The sequence below is a fragment of the Crocuta crocuta genome, unplaced genomic scaffold (genome assembly GCF_008692635.1).
Source record: "Crocuta crocuta isolate KB4526 unplaced genomic scaffold, BGI_CrCroc_1.0 scaffold228, whole genome shotgun sequence".
Lineage (NCBI taxonomy): Eukaryota > Metazoa > Chordata > Mammalia > Carnivora > Hyaenidae > Crocuta > Crocuta crocuta.
The window spans coordinates 1,502,102-1,517,849 of record NW_027532820.1 but is presented as its reverse complement, the minus strand read 5'-3'; the positions used below and the strand labels follow the sequence as shown (position 1 = coordinate 1,517,849).

The 15,748-nt window shown below is 48.5% G+C and overlaps 1 protein-coding gene across 1 annotated transcript in view; it reads right to left on the bottom strand.

Moving 5' to 3' along the window:
* The window catches only part of DENND2A (DENN domain containing 2A), an 82,203-nt gene that overhangs the window by 36,976 nt on the left and 29,479 nt on the right, over positions 1-15,748 (bottom strand). The window contains 4 exon segments of the mRNA XM_077781073.1: positions 4,753-4,940; positions 5,972-6,022; positions 6,494-6,587; positions 15,345-15,545. Of these exon segments, the coding sequence (XP_077637199.1) occupies positions 4,753-4,940; positions 5,972-6,022; positions 6,494-6,587; positions 15,345-15,545 (534 nt within the window).

Below are 15,748 nucleotides of genomic sequence, written 5' to 3'. Positions count from 1 at the left end.
TTTTTAAAAAAATATTTATTTATTTACTTAAAAAAATTTTTTTTAATGTTTTATTTATTCTTGAGAGAGAGAGACAGCATGAGCAGGGGAGGGTCAGAGAGAGAGGGAGATACAGAATCTGAAACAGGCTCCAGACTCTGAGCTGTCAGCACAGAGCCTGATGCGGGGCTTGAACCCACGAACCATGAGATCATGACCTGAGCTGAAGTCAGATGTTTGACCGACTGAGCCACCCAGGCGCCCCTTATTTATTTACTTTTGAGAGAAAGCGAGCACAAGGAAGGGAGGAACAGAGAGAGAGAGGGAGACACAGAATCCAAAACAGGCTCCAGGCTCTGAGCTGTCAGCACAGAGCCCACTGTGGGATTTGAACTCATGAACCGTGAGATGATGACCTAAAGTCAGATGCTTAACAAACCGAGCACCCAAGTGCCCCTAAAGTTTATTTTTATTGATTTATTGATTTATTTATTTTTAAAAATATTTTTATTTATATCTAGGAGAGAGAGAGAGCGTGAGCAGGGGAGGGTCAGAGAGAGAGGGAGACACAGACTCTGAAGCAGGCTCCAGGCTCTGAGCTGGCAGTCAGCACAGAGTCTGACGCGGGGCTCGAACCCACGAACCGCGAGATCATGACCTAAGCGAAAGTCGGACGCTTAACCGACTAAGCCACCCAGGCGCCCTGCTAAAGTTTATTTTTAAAGCCATGTGTTTACTTATTTGTGCATGAATGGGAATCTGTGCTTTGCACCCTATTCCACAGACCTGCTTAACAACAGTGTGCATGCAGCTGACAGCACTGTACACACACTTGGAAATGCTGGGGAGCTGAATTTTGGGCTACAGATTTTTGTGCCACATTGTAAGTGAGGTACTATATGTATAAGTTTGGGAAACAAAAAAGAATAATTAGTAACTAGCAAGTTTGTTTACAAATTTGTACTTCTAAGGTGTTGGGAAGGATTGCTGGCTTCTGTTGTTATTTTATTTTAAATTTTATTTATCTTTGTGAGAGAGTGAGAGCGCGGGGAAGGGTCAGTGAGAGAAGGAGACAAGACCCAAGTGGGCTCTGCAATGACAGCAAAGAGCCTGATGTGGGGCTTGAACTCACCAACTGTGAGATCATGACCTGAGCTGAAGTCAGACATTTAAAGACAGCCATCCAGGTGCCCCTGTTGTTACTGTTATTGATAGGTTTATACTTGTTATATTTTCTTTATTTCTTTATTTTCCTTTATTTATTTTATTTTTTTAAGATTTTAGTTTTTGAAGTAATCTCTAAGCCCCATGTGGGGCTCAAACTCACAACCCCAAAATCGACAGTCATGGGCTCTACCGACGAAGCCAGCCAGATGCCCCTAAATTCTCTTTGTAAACAGTTAAAGAAAAACAAATCATGCTAAAGTTATCTTTAGTAACTTGAAGTATCAGGTATTTGAGGTCAGTGGAGGCTGAATTTCTGAAGTTAGAAAACTGTAATGTCTAGTCTAAAATCTTTCTATAATATTTTCCATCAATTTCTTTTTTTGTTTCTCATAGCTTGTCATTGCCCTTTGCAGACAACTTCCGAACTCTGCAGACCAGCGCTGCGGAGTGCTTCCCAGACGATCTACAAGCCTTCCCAAGGGCACCATGTCAGAGGGAGGAGGTCTCTAAAGAGAGTGTCCGAAGGAACAGAACACCAGGCTGATTTTCTTCAATTTGAAAACCTGGATGGCTCAGTCGGTTAAGCGTCCAACTCTTGGATTGAGCTCAGGTCATGATCTTGTGGTTCAGGGATTCGAGCTCCCCACAGGGCTCTGTGCTGACAGCTTAGAGCCTAGAGCCTGCTTCAGATTCTGTGTCTCCCCCTCTCTCTGTCCCTCCCCTGCTCGCGTTCTGTCTCTCAAAAAATGAACAAACATTAAAAAAATTTTAAACAAAAAAAAATAAAACCTATTTCTAGTATGATTCCCTTTAGGCTAGAGCAATCATAATTAAAGTTGCTACTAATGGTTGAGACAACTATCAATGAATGAAACACAGGCACCATTTACAGACCTAAAGCCAGTCATTAATTGTCCTTTGGTTTTCATTCTTCAGAATCAATAGTCACTACGGAGAGAATCATGGTTCCCTCTTCCATCCGTGGTGAAACATAACAAACGAGATTCCAACTAGTCCACGGGCAGTTTTTGAGTTGATAATTCACTAGCTCAGACTGTTGCCAAAGAATAATAATAATTCTCCCTTGGACAATCTCATGGAGAGGCAAACACCTGCTGGGTGTAGTTGTTGGAAGGGGGTCATTAGTCATCACAGAGTGAAGGACCATAAACTCTAAGGAATACGAAAGGAAGGAACAATGACATTTTTCCACAGTGGAAACCTTCAGAGAACTAAAGAGTAGGCCTTATAGGGAGGCAAGTTCCAGCACTTTTTGACATGGCCACCCGTGTGGATGCACCTGCACTCGGATCACATGCACAATACATGTATGTACATGTGTACACACATGTGCCTACACATGCTATCATCAACATAGGAGTTATCAACCATATGTGCACACAGGCGTTCTTATATGCACACAAACCCATTTGCAGGAAGTGAGGCACGAAGAGTTCTCTCACTGATACAAGCGATCATAAATGGCTGAAAAATGGCCCCATCTCCATGAAGTGTTATAAAGATAATTACATGATATCAAGCAATTTAACGGAACACGGCAGGTACGATCTCTAGTGTGCAAATATGGAGGGGAAATCTTGGTCAAGGTGACTCTAGAAGTGAGGGATGAAGACCATAAGAGAAAGTGAGAAGCGAGGAGAAAGAAGGAGGAAGCAAAGGCAAGAAGATATAAAATAGGCTGATCCGCAAAAATGCAAGCACAGAATGATCACATCACATTCAAATAGATACGTAAAGAAACACTGCCAACAAGATACATTTCCAACAGAAAGAGATTGGTTAAATAGGTAGGGCATACGCACATAACAGAGCTTTATATAATTTAAAAAAATGTTTTAGAATTTATATGAAATGTTTATAAATAATGATACATTTAGAAAACACCATGCAAAGATTATACAATGTACAATATCAGTTTTGTTAGAAAATCACACTCTGAGGGGGTGCCTGGGTGGCTTAGTTGGTTAAGTGTCAGGTTACGATCTCATGGTCGATGAGTTTGAGCCCCGTGTCAGGTTCTGTTCTGACAGCTCAGAGTCTGGAGCCTGCTTTGGATTCTGTGTCTCTCCCCCCCCGCTCTGCTCTTCCCCTGCTCATGCTCTGTCTCAATGTCTCTCAAAAATGAACATTAAAAATTTTTTTAAAAAATAATTAAAAAAAAAGAAAATCACACTATGAGAAAAGTCTGGGAAGAAACATAACAAAATGCTAGCAGCGATGATCTCTGTGGAGTGGGATTATAGAGGACTTTTTCTTGATACATTTCCAGATTAGTCCCCTTTCCAACAATGACTATACATGTTTCCGCTCAAAAGTTTTATGCGGATGTCTAAGAGCCTGGGGATTCTAGGCTGGAAACGACAGGCATTCAATAGTTATGTTGATTCAATTGGTAATTCATGAGCTAATGCCTTTATTCCTGAAACACTGATTAAATATTGCCATGTGCACAGCACTGCTAGGCCCCGAGGGAAGTAAACAGGAGGAAACACAGTCCTCTCTGTGCCCGAGTGCTCGCTCCACGTGGGCTTCACCTGAATGTGAGCACAGCATGGCTTTGGGGCTTTCGGGGGACCATCCTGGAGGTCAGTTGCAGAAAGGCGAACAGAGCGAGCCTGGAGGCCCGGTGCCCATCATTTCCTTCACTGATACCTAGTTTCCACCCTAAACTCCAACGGCAGAACCCGACTGCTGCACTGGGCCACAGTGGGCGGGACAAAGGACGCTGTAGGGAGCTGGCAGCGGCAGGAGGTCCTGGGGGGACCAGGACGCGCCCTCCCTCCCCTCTTCCTGCCTCTGAGCACCTTCGTTGCCTGAACGGCACGTACAGTGTCACAATCTGCCTCAGGAGTCGCTGCGTGCTTTTCTTGTGCCCTCTTGTCAGAGCGTCAGCTTCTTAAGGACAGAAAACATATTTTGCTCATCTTTGTAATGACGGGGCCAAATAGAGAACAGCCTGAATGTAATAGGGTCTCGGTACATTCTGGACTGAATTGAATGTGGTGCGGCCTCTTTAATAGTGATGTCAAAGCCCAAGAATGATATACGTATTATTGGCCAGGCTGTATTAGGCTTTCTGAGTGCCGGTGCATTTTGGGTACCTGACTTAACATATGGGAAGGCCAGGTCCACGCAGCCGCGCAGCATGTTAGGATAGGACAGGATCCCGGTGCACACACCCAGAGGTGCCCGGTACCGGCACAGATGTTCAGCAAACACACCCTCCCTGAGGAGAGTCGTGAGGCTGATGGGAAAGACGCTTCTAGGATGGCCTGGGAAGAGACGTGGCTGGAGAGGGAGACGGGGAAGATGCAGAGGCTGGTATGGTCAGCACAGTGATCACAGGAAGTGAGTCAGTGTTTCTGTCCATACTTTGGAGTCTCTGAATCTGTCACCTCTTGGGACCTCCCAAGTTCTCCAGCAGCAGCTTTTTGCATTTGATGTACACTAGTTACGACGCGTGTTCACGATCCCAGACACCGAGCATTCCTCAGACTCCCGCAGCTCCCGGAAACCACGAGTGCCAGCGAGAAGTTGGCAAGAACGCCGCCGTCCCGTGGCGGGCCACCCAGGCCCTGTCCGTACCTTGAGAGGGAACTGCTGGGTCAGTTCTGGCACATACGTGGCCCCGGCCTGCTTCTTGTGCAGGGACACCACCACGAAGTACTCGAACAGCTGCCTCTGCTGGTACTCCATGAGCTCCCGGTCCAGGGACGGGTACCTGGGAGCCTGCTTCAGGCGTGACTTCACGTGGACCAGGCGCTGACTGTGAGCTAAGGAGAGAGGGACAGTGAGTGCCTGTGAGCGACTCCCTTCCTAACGAGGCACAGAGCGTGACAGCTTGTGCGGTTCCCAGCTCAGAGTGCTCCTTCCAATCCTAAAAAAGTGTTCCCGCATTTAATGAATTAGCTCAAGACTCTTCGTTTGGGGTCCCTGCCAAACTTCGGGGTGGAGACACATTGGATAGGCTGCCGGGCTCACGGGGGTGCCGAAGCCTGGAGCCTGGGGCTCTGCTCAGCCAGGGTGTGCCGTGTGGACTTGGCGCGGCGGCGGGAGTCCTCTCTGCATCCCTCTGTCAGATGGGGTGGGGGACACGGACTCCTCCCCTCACTGATCTCCTTCATCTTTCAGTCTGTGGGATGTGACAAAATCCAGACCATGGGGCTTTTGGAGCGGGGAACTTTGTAAACATGTGTGTGACAGAGTGGGCAGAGACATGACTAAGTCAGGGGCTTCCACTCCGCTTCCCTCCTGCCATCATTCTGTGTGACGGAAATGGACTTGCTTCATCCTCCAGGACGGGCCCCCATCACCTCCCTCGGCAGCCCTGGGCTATGGCTTTCTTTGGCATCCCTCCTGTGCCCCCTGGGTCTGAGAAATTGTGGAAAACTCACCAAAGCCTATACTGAGGTCCCTGAATTTAGGTCTACAGAGACCAATGATTTCAGTGACTTCATCTGACAGATGAGTACTAGAGGCCCTGAGAGCTTCAGTGATTTCCTCCTGATCTTAAAGCGATTTTCGTGGGAGTGGGACAGGGCTCAGGCGTCTGGAGTCCCAGGCCGGCAGGGGAAGGGGCCGCCACAGTGGTATCCACCCTGGATCGCTGGCGCCATAGGCTCAGGGACCGAACAGGTCCGTTCTGGTCATGCCCAGGACTGACCGGCCGCTGAATACCCCTGGGGGTCCCCTGTCCCCTCACATTCATGCCTTGCCCAGCCAGCTCGTGTGAGGACTCTCCATCCCATCCCTCACATTAAGCAGGAAGCGCCACAGCCACCAGCACAGCACCTGCTCTTCTCACCTTTCAGCTTCTCCTCGGTGTCGCTGTCAGACTCGCTGTTCTCATCCGTCACTGGACAGAAGAACAAACAACAAACAAACAAAAAATGGCAATAGCAGGGAATTGCGTGTGTGGGTTTTTCTAACACAGGAAACTTTCTGCATGTAGTCACGCAAACCCAAGATTTCTACTTCAGAAGGGCTATTTTCTTTTAGTCAAGTTAAATGTCACGGACAAACTATGTCTTTGTCGAACTAAATCTATTTCCAAGTGAATGTGGCTCTAGTTCAGATGGTACCTATATCAACCAATACAGCAAAAGAGGCTGGCTCCTTGGACACGTGCTCAGCAAAGAGAACCCCTCCTGTAGTGAGCTCAGAGCATGCGGCACTGGGCTGACTTGATGGATGGACAAAGGACCATGGGACAACCCTTTCTTGGGTCTTCGCTGTCCCATGGACAACAGGAAGCCACTTTTAAGAAGAACCTACTTTTGGATTGTTGGGGGGCAAGGGACGGTGGCAGGGGGGGGGGGGGTCGTACCTTTTCCTGAGTTGCTCTCAGTTGACTGGGACAGCCTCTTCACGCGTTTCTTTCCTCTCCGGGCCTCATAAATGGCATTGATTCGCAATACCAACTGCCAGACACCGGGAGAAGAAAAGCCAGCGTTAGTAGCTTCCTCTCCATGTGCGGCTGGGATTCCTTTGCTGCTCCTTCTCTTCCAGGACGACGCAAGGCCGGGGAAAGGAGGAGGGAGGGGCCGCTCTCCACTGGCCCACGGGCATCTTTCAATTACTCCTTTCTACCAGACAGGGACAGGACTGCTGAGAACAGTAAAGGAGGCTGCCCGCCTCCCTGATGTATGGATGGGGGAGGTCTAATGATACTAACATAGCCAGATGAGACACAGGGAGGCAATTTCATTGGCTAACTGTGCGACAGCCGCTCCCCCTTCGATGCTGCGATGTCGTTGTGATTTGGGAGCAGGCTTTGTGCCCCCATGGGGCGGGGGGGAAACAAGAAGAGGGAAGAGACAGCAGAAATAAAAAGCCTCCCAGGCAGGGCCCCTTTTGTGGGAAAACACGCCAAAGACTGTGTGAGCAGCCACGGGCAGCAAGTGGGCAGGCACTAGAAGGGATTTTGAGTTCCAGCTCGGGGCTGCACGGCTGAGCCACGCACCCGGCACGCCGCCCGTCCAGCAGACGAATGCGTGTCCACACTGGTGAGGCCTTCCACCACCTCTCTGACTGCTCAGCAGGCACCATTACTTAGTAACACATTTTCCAGGCTGACTGTAGCCGCCCCATCCGGTGACTGAAGGCCTGGGTGACGGCCCAGCAGGCTTTACCGCACCTTCATTTCAACAGTGGTAGCCTCCTGGGCTCCACATGGTTGCGAGGAAGGGAGGTCTAGGCCATGTGTAGCCTAGGCAAACCGACTGGTGGTTTCATTTCTTTCTAAGCTTATTTATTTTCCTTAGTAACCTTTACACCCAACCTGGGGCTTGAACCCATGACCCTGAGATCAAGAGCTGCATACTCCTCTGACTGAGCCAGCTAGGTGCTCCCCAACTGGTGATTTTAAGGGGGAGCTGTGTTTGTAAGCTGCCTTGGAAAGTTTTATATTCTTTTTTTGCATTGGAAGAACTGGAGAGAGGATGTGCTACGGTGAACTGGGTGACGGGCACGCAGGCGGGAGCAGTGGGTTAGCTGTGGCCAATCCCATCTGCCCTCCATCCCAGTCCCCAGGGGAGCTCACCAGCTCCTCTCCGCAAGCCCAAGTGCTGGCCCGCCATCAGAGGAAGGTGGCTCATTCTCCAGGTCTCTCCGTGGCAGGCCTGGGCCCCAGCCCCTCAGCTCTGAAGACTGTTAGGACGCTGCCCTGTCATACCCTGGCACACCTGTGCACTCTGGCTCCCGAGAGGTGGCCCGGCCCTGGCCTTGACAGCTCTCTTGGTGAATTCCTCGTTCTAACCTTGTCCCGGCTTTGCCTTGAACCTGGATGAGGTCTCTGCCTTCACCACCAAATCCCTGCAGTGTGGCTTCTTTATATTTGGTCTTACAAACCAGCCATTTCCTTGAGAGCTCATACCCATGAAGTGGCACTTTCTTCTTTTCACGTATGTTCTAACCACTGGAACATTAACACTAGCCCCATTTCCTGTGGAATATGACAACGCATGAACGAGATGCTAGTATTATTCACAACAGCCAGGAAATGAAAACATCCAAATGTCGATCAAGGGATGAATAGATAAGTGAAATGTGGTACGTACAGTGGAATATTAGTGGGCCTTCAAAAGGAAGGGAGTTTGGGCACATTCTCCAATATAAATGAAATAAGGACGTTATGCTAAGTGAAATAAGTCAGTCACAAAAGGATAAATATTGTATGATTCCACTTATGTAAGGCATCTAGAATAGGCAAATTTGTAGAGACAGAAAGCAGCATAGAGGCTGGGGGGTTGGGGGAGGGTGGAATAGGGTTAATGTTTCACGGGTGCAGAGTTTCTATTTGGGGAGGCAGGAAGTTCTGTAGATGGACGGTGGCGATGGTTGTATACGAGGTCAATGTACTATTTTTTTTTTTTATGTTTATTTTTGAGGGAGAGAGAGAGAGAGAGAGAGACAGAGCATGAGTGGGGGAGGGGCAGAGACACACAGAATCCGAAGCAGGCCCCAGGCTCCAAGCTGTCAGCACAGAGCCCGACATGGGGCCTGAACTCACACAGCACAAGATCATAACCTGAGCCGAAGTCAGACGCCTAACTGACTGAGCCACCCAGGGGCCCCAGCACGAATGTACTTAGTGCTACAGAACTGTACACTTAAAAATGGTTAAAATGGCAAGTTTCATGTTATATATACTTACCACCGTTAAAAAATATATAAATAAGCAAACGAGTCACTAGGTCAAACTATGTGTTGGGAGGGGGATTTTTAAATCCATTCAACCTCCTCCCCACCCAATATCTCAAATCAACTAGTTACAGTATAGTCAGCATCCTTCTGCTGCATCATTAAAATACAGTGAGCACCAGAATGTAGGCTCCATGTAGGCAGGGGTTTTTGTCACCTTTGCTGCTAGAACAGCACCTGGCACACAGTAGGTCCTCAGGCATCTCCTAAGTACAAACGGTTTTGCTACACGCTGTGAAGGACAGAACGACATATGGAACATGGCATCCGCTCTCAGGGACCAAGATGCATCCCCGACTATCACAGAGGACTGTTCCCGAGTGCTACGTGCGTAGTGTAAACAATGTGTCAGAGAAGGTTTTCCTCGTTTTAAATCAGGTCATGGAATAAGTGCAAGCCTTATATACTTCAGTCAGTAAATCCTTGTTCCTTTTTATTTAAAAAAATTTTCCCCAGGGAGAACAACTTTAAACACGCTTTCACATAGTAGTACTTTAACAGGAGATAAGTTTTGTTGTTTTAAAAGTGTTCTGTACTGGAAGTACTGGCCTTTCAAGAACATTTTTGAGTTGGAAAAAAAAAGTTTAACCATAAACTCGTTTGAATTAAAAAAGTCTTTTTTAATGTTTATTCATTTTTGAGAGACAGAGACAAAGCAGAGAGGGGGAGGGGAAGAGAGAGAAGGAGACACAGAATGGGAAGCAGGCTCCAGGCTCTGAGCTGTCAGCAGAGAGCCCGATGCGGGGCTCGAACTCACGAACTGTGAGATCATGACCTGAGCTGAAGTCTGATGCCTAACTGGCTGAGCCATCCAGGTGCCCCAGGATTCAGAGCATTTTAAAAAATGGGGCGCCTGGGTGGCTCAGTTGTTTGAGCGTCTCTGACGCTTGATTTTGGCTCAGGTTGTGATCCCAGGGTTGTGCGATTGAGCCCTGCCATGAGCCCTGTGCTGAGTGTGAAGCCTGCTTTAGATTCTCTTTCTCTCTCCCTCTGCCCCTCCCCCGGCCAACTTGTTGTCTCTCAATTAAAAAAATTATTTTGAAAGACTATAAGAAGTAAAAAAATAAAAAGAAGAAAGAAAGAAATCTAGCACTCAAGGGTGGGGATAAGCGTAGGTGAAGACTGACTAGCAAGTGACAAAACTGAGGATTGGGAAACTTCTAACACACTAAGTGCTTATTTGTTTCCTTTTAAAATGCTTCTTTGCAGGGGCGCCTGGGTGGCTTAGTCGGTTAAGCAACCGACTTTCGCTTAGGTCATGATCTCGCGGTTCGTGGGTTCGAGCCCCGCATCGGGCTCTGTGCTGACTGCCAGCTCAGAGCCTGGAGCCTGTTTCAGTCTGTGACTCCCTCTCTCTCTGACCCTCCCCTGCTCACGCTGTCTCTCTCTCTCTCCTAGAAATAAATAAAATAAAATATTAAAAAATAAAATAAAATAAAATGCTTCTTTGCAAACTGATATAGCTACTCTGGAAAACAGTGTGGAGGTTCCTCAAAAAAAATTTTTTTTATAAGATTTCAATGCATGCTTTGTGTCTCCATTCTTTTTTTTTTTGCTCATGTTTTATTTATTTCTGAGAGAGAGAGAGAGAGAGACAGTGTGAGCAGGGGAGGGTCAGAGAGAGAGGGAGTCACAGACTGAAACAGGCTCCAGGCTCTGAGCTGGCTGTCAGCACAGAGCCCGACGCGGGGCTTGAACCCACGAACCGTGAGATCATGACCTGAGCCGAAGTTGGCTGCTTAACCGACTGAGCCACCCAGGTGCCCCAGTTCCTCAAAAAATTAACAACAGAACTCCCCTATGACCCAACAGTAGCACTGCTAGGAATTTACCCAAGGGATACAGGAGTGCTGATACATAGGGGCACCTGCATCCTAATGTTCACAGCAGTGTTTTCAACAATAACCAACATATGGAAAGATCCTAAAAGTCCAACAACTGACAAATGGATAAAGAAGATGTGGTTTATCTACACAATGGAACACTACTTGGCAATGAGAAAGAATGAAATCCTGCCGTTTGCAGCAATGTGGATGGAGCTGGAGCGTATTACGCTAAGTGAAATAAGTCAGGCAGAGCAAGATAGATACCATATGTTTTCACTCATATGGGGAACTTGAGAAACTTAACAGAAGACCATGGGGGAAGGAAGAGGGAAAAAAAAGTTACAAACAGAAGGAGGGAGGCAAACCATAAGACAGTCTTAAATACAGAGAACAAACTGAGGGTGGGGGATGGGGGAGAGGGGGAGGGGAGGTGATGAGCACGGGGGAGGGCACTTGTTGGGATGAGCACTGGATGTTGTATGGAAGCCAATTTGACAATAAATTATATTAAATTAAAAAAAAACACCAAAATGCTCCTTTGAAGAATGATGCACTTCCTCTTTATGATTAAAGTTTTCACATGATTTTGTAGTGGCTGTTGTAACAGTGACAGACACGCTGATCTCTCTCTCGGGTTGGTCATACCTGCCGAAGGCCTGTTTGGCCGAGTGCCTGTGCGCTATGTACCTGCTGGTGACTCACCTGCACTGCAGGCAATAACCCAACATGGAACAAAGTGCTGCATCTGCGAATTAACCACATACACCGCGGCAGCACTGGCGCTGCCTTTCCCTTCACCTCGCTACTTCCGTAAGATGCGCACACTCATTCTCTTTCTCCCAGTCTCAGAAAACCTTTTAAAAATATTCAGGGCTCCTGGGTGGCTCAGTCAGTTAAGTGTTCAACTTCAGTTCAGGTCATGATCTCACGGGTCATGAGTTCGAGCCCTGCATTGGGCTCTGTGCTGACGGCTCAGAGCCTGGAGCCTGCTTCAGATTCTGCGTCTCCCTCTCTCTCTGATCCTCCCTTGCTCGTGCTCTGTCTNCCACGAACCGTGAGATCATGACCTGAGCCGAAGTTGGCTGCTTAACCGACTGAGCCACCCAGGTGCCCCAGTTCCTCAAAAAATTAACAACAGAACTCCCCTATGACCCAACAGTAGCACTGCTAGGAATTTACCCAAGGGATACAGGAGTGCTGATACATAGGGGCACCTGCATCCTAATGTTCACAGCAGTGTTTTCAACAATAACCAACATATGGAAAGATCCTAAAAGTCCAACAACTGACAAATGGATAAAGAAGATGTGGTTTATCTACACAATGGAACACTACTTGGCAATGAGAAAGAATGAAATCCTGCCGTTTGCAGCCATGTGGATGGAGCTGGAGCGTATTACGCTAAGTGAAATAAGTCAGGCAGAGAAAGATAGATACCATATGTTTTCACTCATATGGGGAACTTGAGAAACTTAACAGAAGACCATGGGGGAAGGAAGAGGGAAAAAAAAGTTACAAACAGAAGGAGGGAGGCAAACCATAAGACAGTCTTAAATACAGAGAACAAACTGAGGGTGGGGGATGGGGGAGAGGGGGAGGGGAGGTGATGAGCACGGGGGAGGGCACTTGTTGGGATGAGCACTGGATGTTGTATGGAAGCCAATTTGACAATAAATTATATTAAATTAAAAAAAAACACCAAAATGCTCCTTTGAAGAATGATGCACTTCCTCTTTATGATTAAAGTTTTCACATGATTTTGTAGTGGCTGTTGTAACAGTGACAGACACGCTGATCTCTCTCTCGGGTTGGTCATACCTGCCGAAGGCCTGTTTGGCCGAGTGCCTGTGCGCTATGTACCTGCTGGTGACTCACCTGCACTGCAGGCAATAACCCAACATGGAACAAAGTGCTGCATCTGCGAATTAACCACATACACCGCGGCAGCACTGGCGCTGCCTTTCCCTTCACCTCGCTACTTCCGTAAGATGCGCACACTCATTCTCTTTCTCCCAGTCTCAGAAAACCTTTTAAAAATATTCAGGGCTCCTGGGTGGCTCAGTCAGTTAAGTGTTCAACTTCAGTTCAGGTCATGATCTCACGGGTCATGAGTTCGAGCCCTGCATTGGGCTCTGTGCTGACGGCTCAGAGCCTGGAGCCTGCTTCAGATTCTGCGTCTCCCTCTCTCTCTGATCCTCCCTTGCTCGTGCTCTGTCTCTCTCTCTCTCAAAAATAAATAAACATAAAAAAAATTTTTTTTTAAACTTAAAAAATTTTCAAAATAGCGGGGATGGCTAGGTGGTTCAGTCAGTTAAGTGTCTGACTCTTGATTTTAGCTCAGGTCATGATCCCTTGGTCATGGGATTGAGCCCAAAGTCGGGCTCCACACTGAGGGTGGAGCCTGCGTGGGAATCTCTTCTCCTCCTCTCTCTGCCCTTCCCCCTCTCAAGTGCAGGTGCACGCACTCTCTCAAAATAAATAAGATAAACATTAAAAAAAATATATATTTAAATAGGGGTCACCTGGGTGGCTCAGTCGGTTGAGTGTCTGACTTGATTTCAGCTCCGGTCTTGGTCCCAGGGTGGGACTGAACCCACAAAAAGCTCCACACTGAGCATGGGGCCTGCTTAGGATTCTCTCTCTCTCTCTCTCTCTCTCTCTCCCTTTCTCTCTCTCTCTCTGTCTCCCTCTACCCCTCTCCCCCACTTGTGCTCTCTCTCTCTCAAATTAAAAAAAATTTTTAAATAGTAAAATAAAGCGTATTAAAATAGTACATGGGGTGAGTGATGGGTAAAAGCACAGGGTAGAAAACAGACGTTAAATGCTTGTTAAGGCATCACGTACTCCAACTTAAAGCTCTTTTAACCCAAAGCTAGTTCATTTGATTATCCCTGTTTCATTTGCTAAACTGCTGGTGAGGCTGGCAGTACAGATGTTAACAGTCACTTTTAATGGGTCCACAAACAGCAGGATTTTGACATTTCAGAGGCCTATGAACAGTGCCGGGCCCAGCGGAAGGGAGTGAAGGGAGTGGCTGCAGATGCCACGCTTCGGGGGCCCTGGAGCAGCTATCAGGACAGCACGGGACGGTGACTGTGCCAGGCAGGGACTATGTCCCTGGGCCCCCGTGTTAGTGGAGCTCAGTCAGCAAACATCACATAATCAGTATGCAAACTACCCCACAGCCCGGGCAGGGCAAGGCCCAGCAAGGAGGGCAGAAGGGGGAGGAGGCTGGGCTCCACCCGGGCCCCTCTGTTGCCCCCCATCAGCAAAAGCAAAACGAAGCAAGATATCTTCTCCCCTGTTCTACCTACAACCTCCCCTCCAACCAGGCTGCGGGTTACAGTCTTTTCTCAATCCCCTGACCCTGGCTGCCCTCACTCTTCAGAACGCACTCTGCCTGTCAAGGTGACTTAACTTCACTTGAATGAGAATGCTGGGAACGGGCGTGGTCGGCGTGAAACCGTGGCTCAAAATACTGAATGAACCAAACTGTCAGGAGGAACCAGCTTGTAAATGTCCCATGACTTTCAGGTCAATGCATCACTCTGAGAAATCTGATGAAACCTAGAGACAATCCCCTCCCCCTTCCTTCTGTCCCCAAAACTCTCCACACAAAGTTCTACCCGATAGTATGGGCTTCATGACTTCTAATTTTTTTTTTTTATGTTTTATTTATTTCTGAGAAAGAGAGAGAGAGGCAGCGTGAGCAGGGGAGGGTCAGAGAGAGAGAGGGAGACACAGAATCTGAATCAGGCTCCAGGCTCTGAGCTGGCTGTCAGCACAGAGCCTGACGCGGGGCTCGAACCCACAAACCATGAGATCATGACCCGAGCCGAAGCTGGACGCTTAACCGACTGAGCCACCCAGGAACCCCTGGGCTTCATGACTTCTAAATCCCATCCATGAACTCCGAAATGAAGAGTTCCTGCTCTAAGAGCTCCCGTAGGAAGTTGGTACCCAAGTGGCCGGTGAAGAGGGCCAGGCACAGCAGGGAGCTGAGGAAGGGGAATTTCATCAGTAGCAGCGCAGCAGCGCATTAGGATGTGCATCCTTTGATGTTTCACCTTTCGGGGTGGGAAGGGCCAGCGAAGGGGTGCCTGCGTGGCTCAGTCAGTGAAGCATCCAACTCTTGATTTTGGCTCAGGTCATGATCTCACAGTCATGAGGCTGAACCCAGAGCCGGGCTTGCACTGGGCGTGGAGCCTACTTCTGATTATCTCCCTCTGCCCCAGCACTCTCTCTTTCTCTCTCTCTCAAACAAAAGGGCCAGGAAGGATGTATTTTTGACAAGTGCTGTCCCAGAGCACAGGCTTCACGTGGTGCCCCCTCCGCAGCTGGCGCTGACAAAGTCTGAGTCAGCACCTGATGAATGGAGCTCTGGTTTCTGAGGCCTTTTGAGGAGGGGCATTGGAACCGCGGTCTGGGATCACAAGCATAGCTAAGCCTGCGACAGGAAGGGCTTAGAGGGAGGCTACAGGACCCCAGTGGTTATGGCGACAAAGGCCCAGACAGTTACACTTGCTGTCTGGCCCGTGATGAAGCCGGCAGGAGAGGGCCCAGGGCTGCTTCTCTGCCCCGATCCCTCCTCAGCCTTGCTCTGCAGGAAAGGGTGCCCAACTGCACACGAAGCTTGCTGCAAAGCCTTACCTTGGGTATCTTTCTCTTCTTCCTGCCATTCTGCGGATCTCCAAGGTTAAAGAAAGTGTCGTCAGGGCTGCTGGGGGTGGAGGGGGGGCTGATCTTGGAAGGGGACCCATATCCGTCCCGACTCAGCTTCCTAGTGTCCAGCAGTTTGAAGTTCCTCCTCTCCGAATTTTGCCGGAAAAAAGCAGGTTTGGACAATGACTGCTGGGAGGGGAAAGGAGAAAATGAGAGCAAATAAATACAAAGGGACTAACCGGGAGGTGGCTGGGGATGCCGGTGATACAGACCACGAGATGCAGAGGGAAACCCGCTGTCCGTACCCAGGGTCGGCCGAGTCTTTCTGCATAAAAATGACAGAGGATATACATCCGATCCACTCTCTTTTTAGACAAGTGGGAATTCCAGGC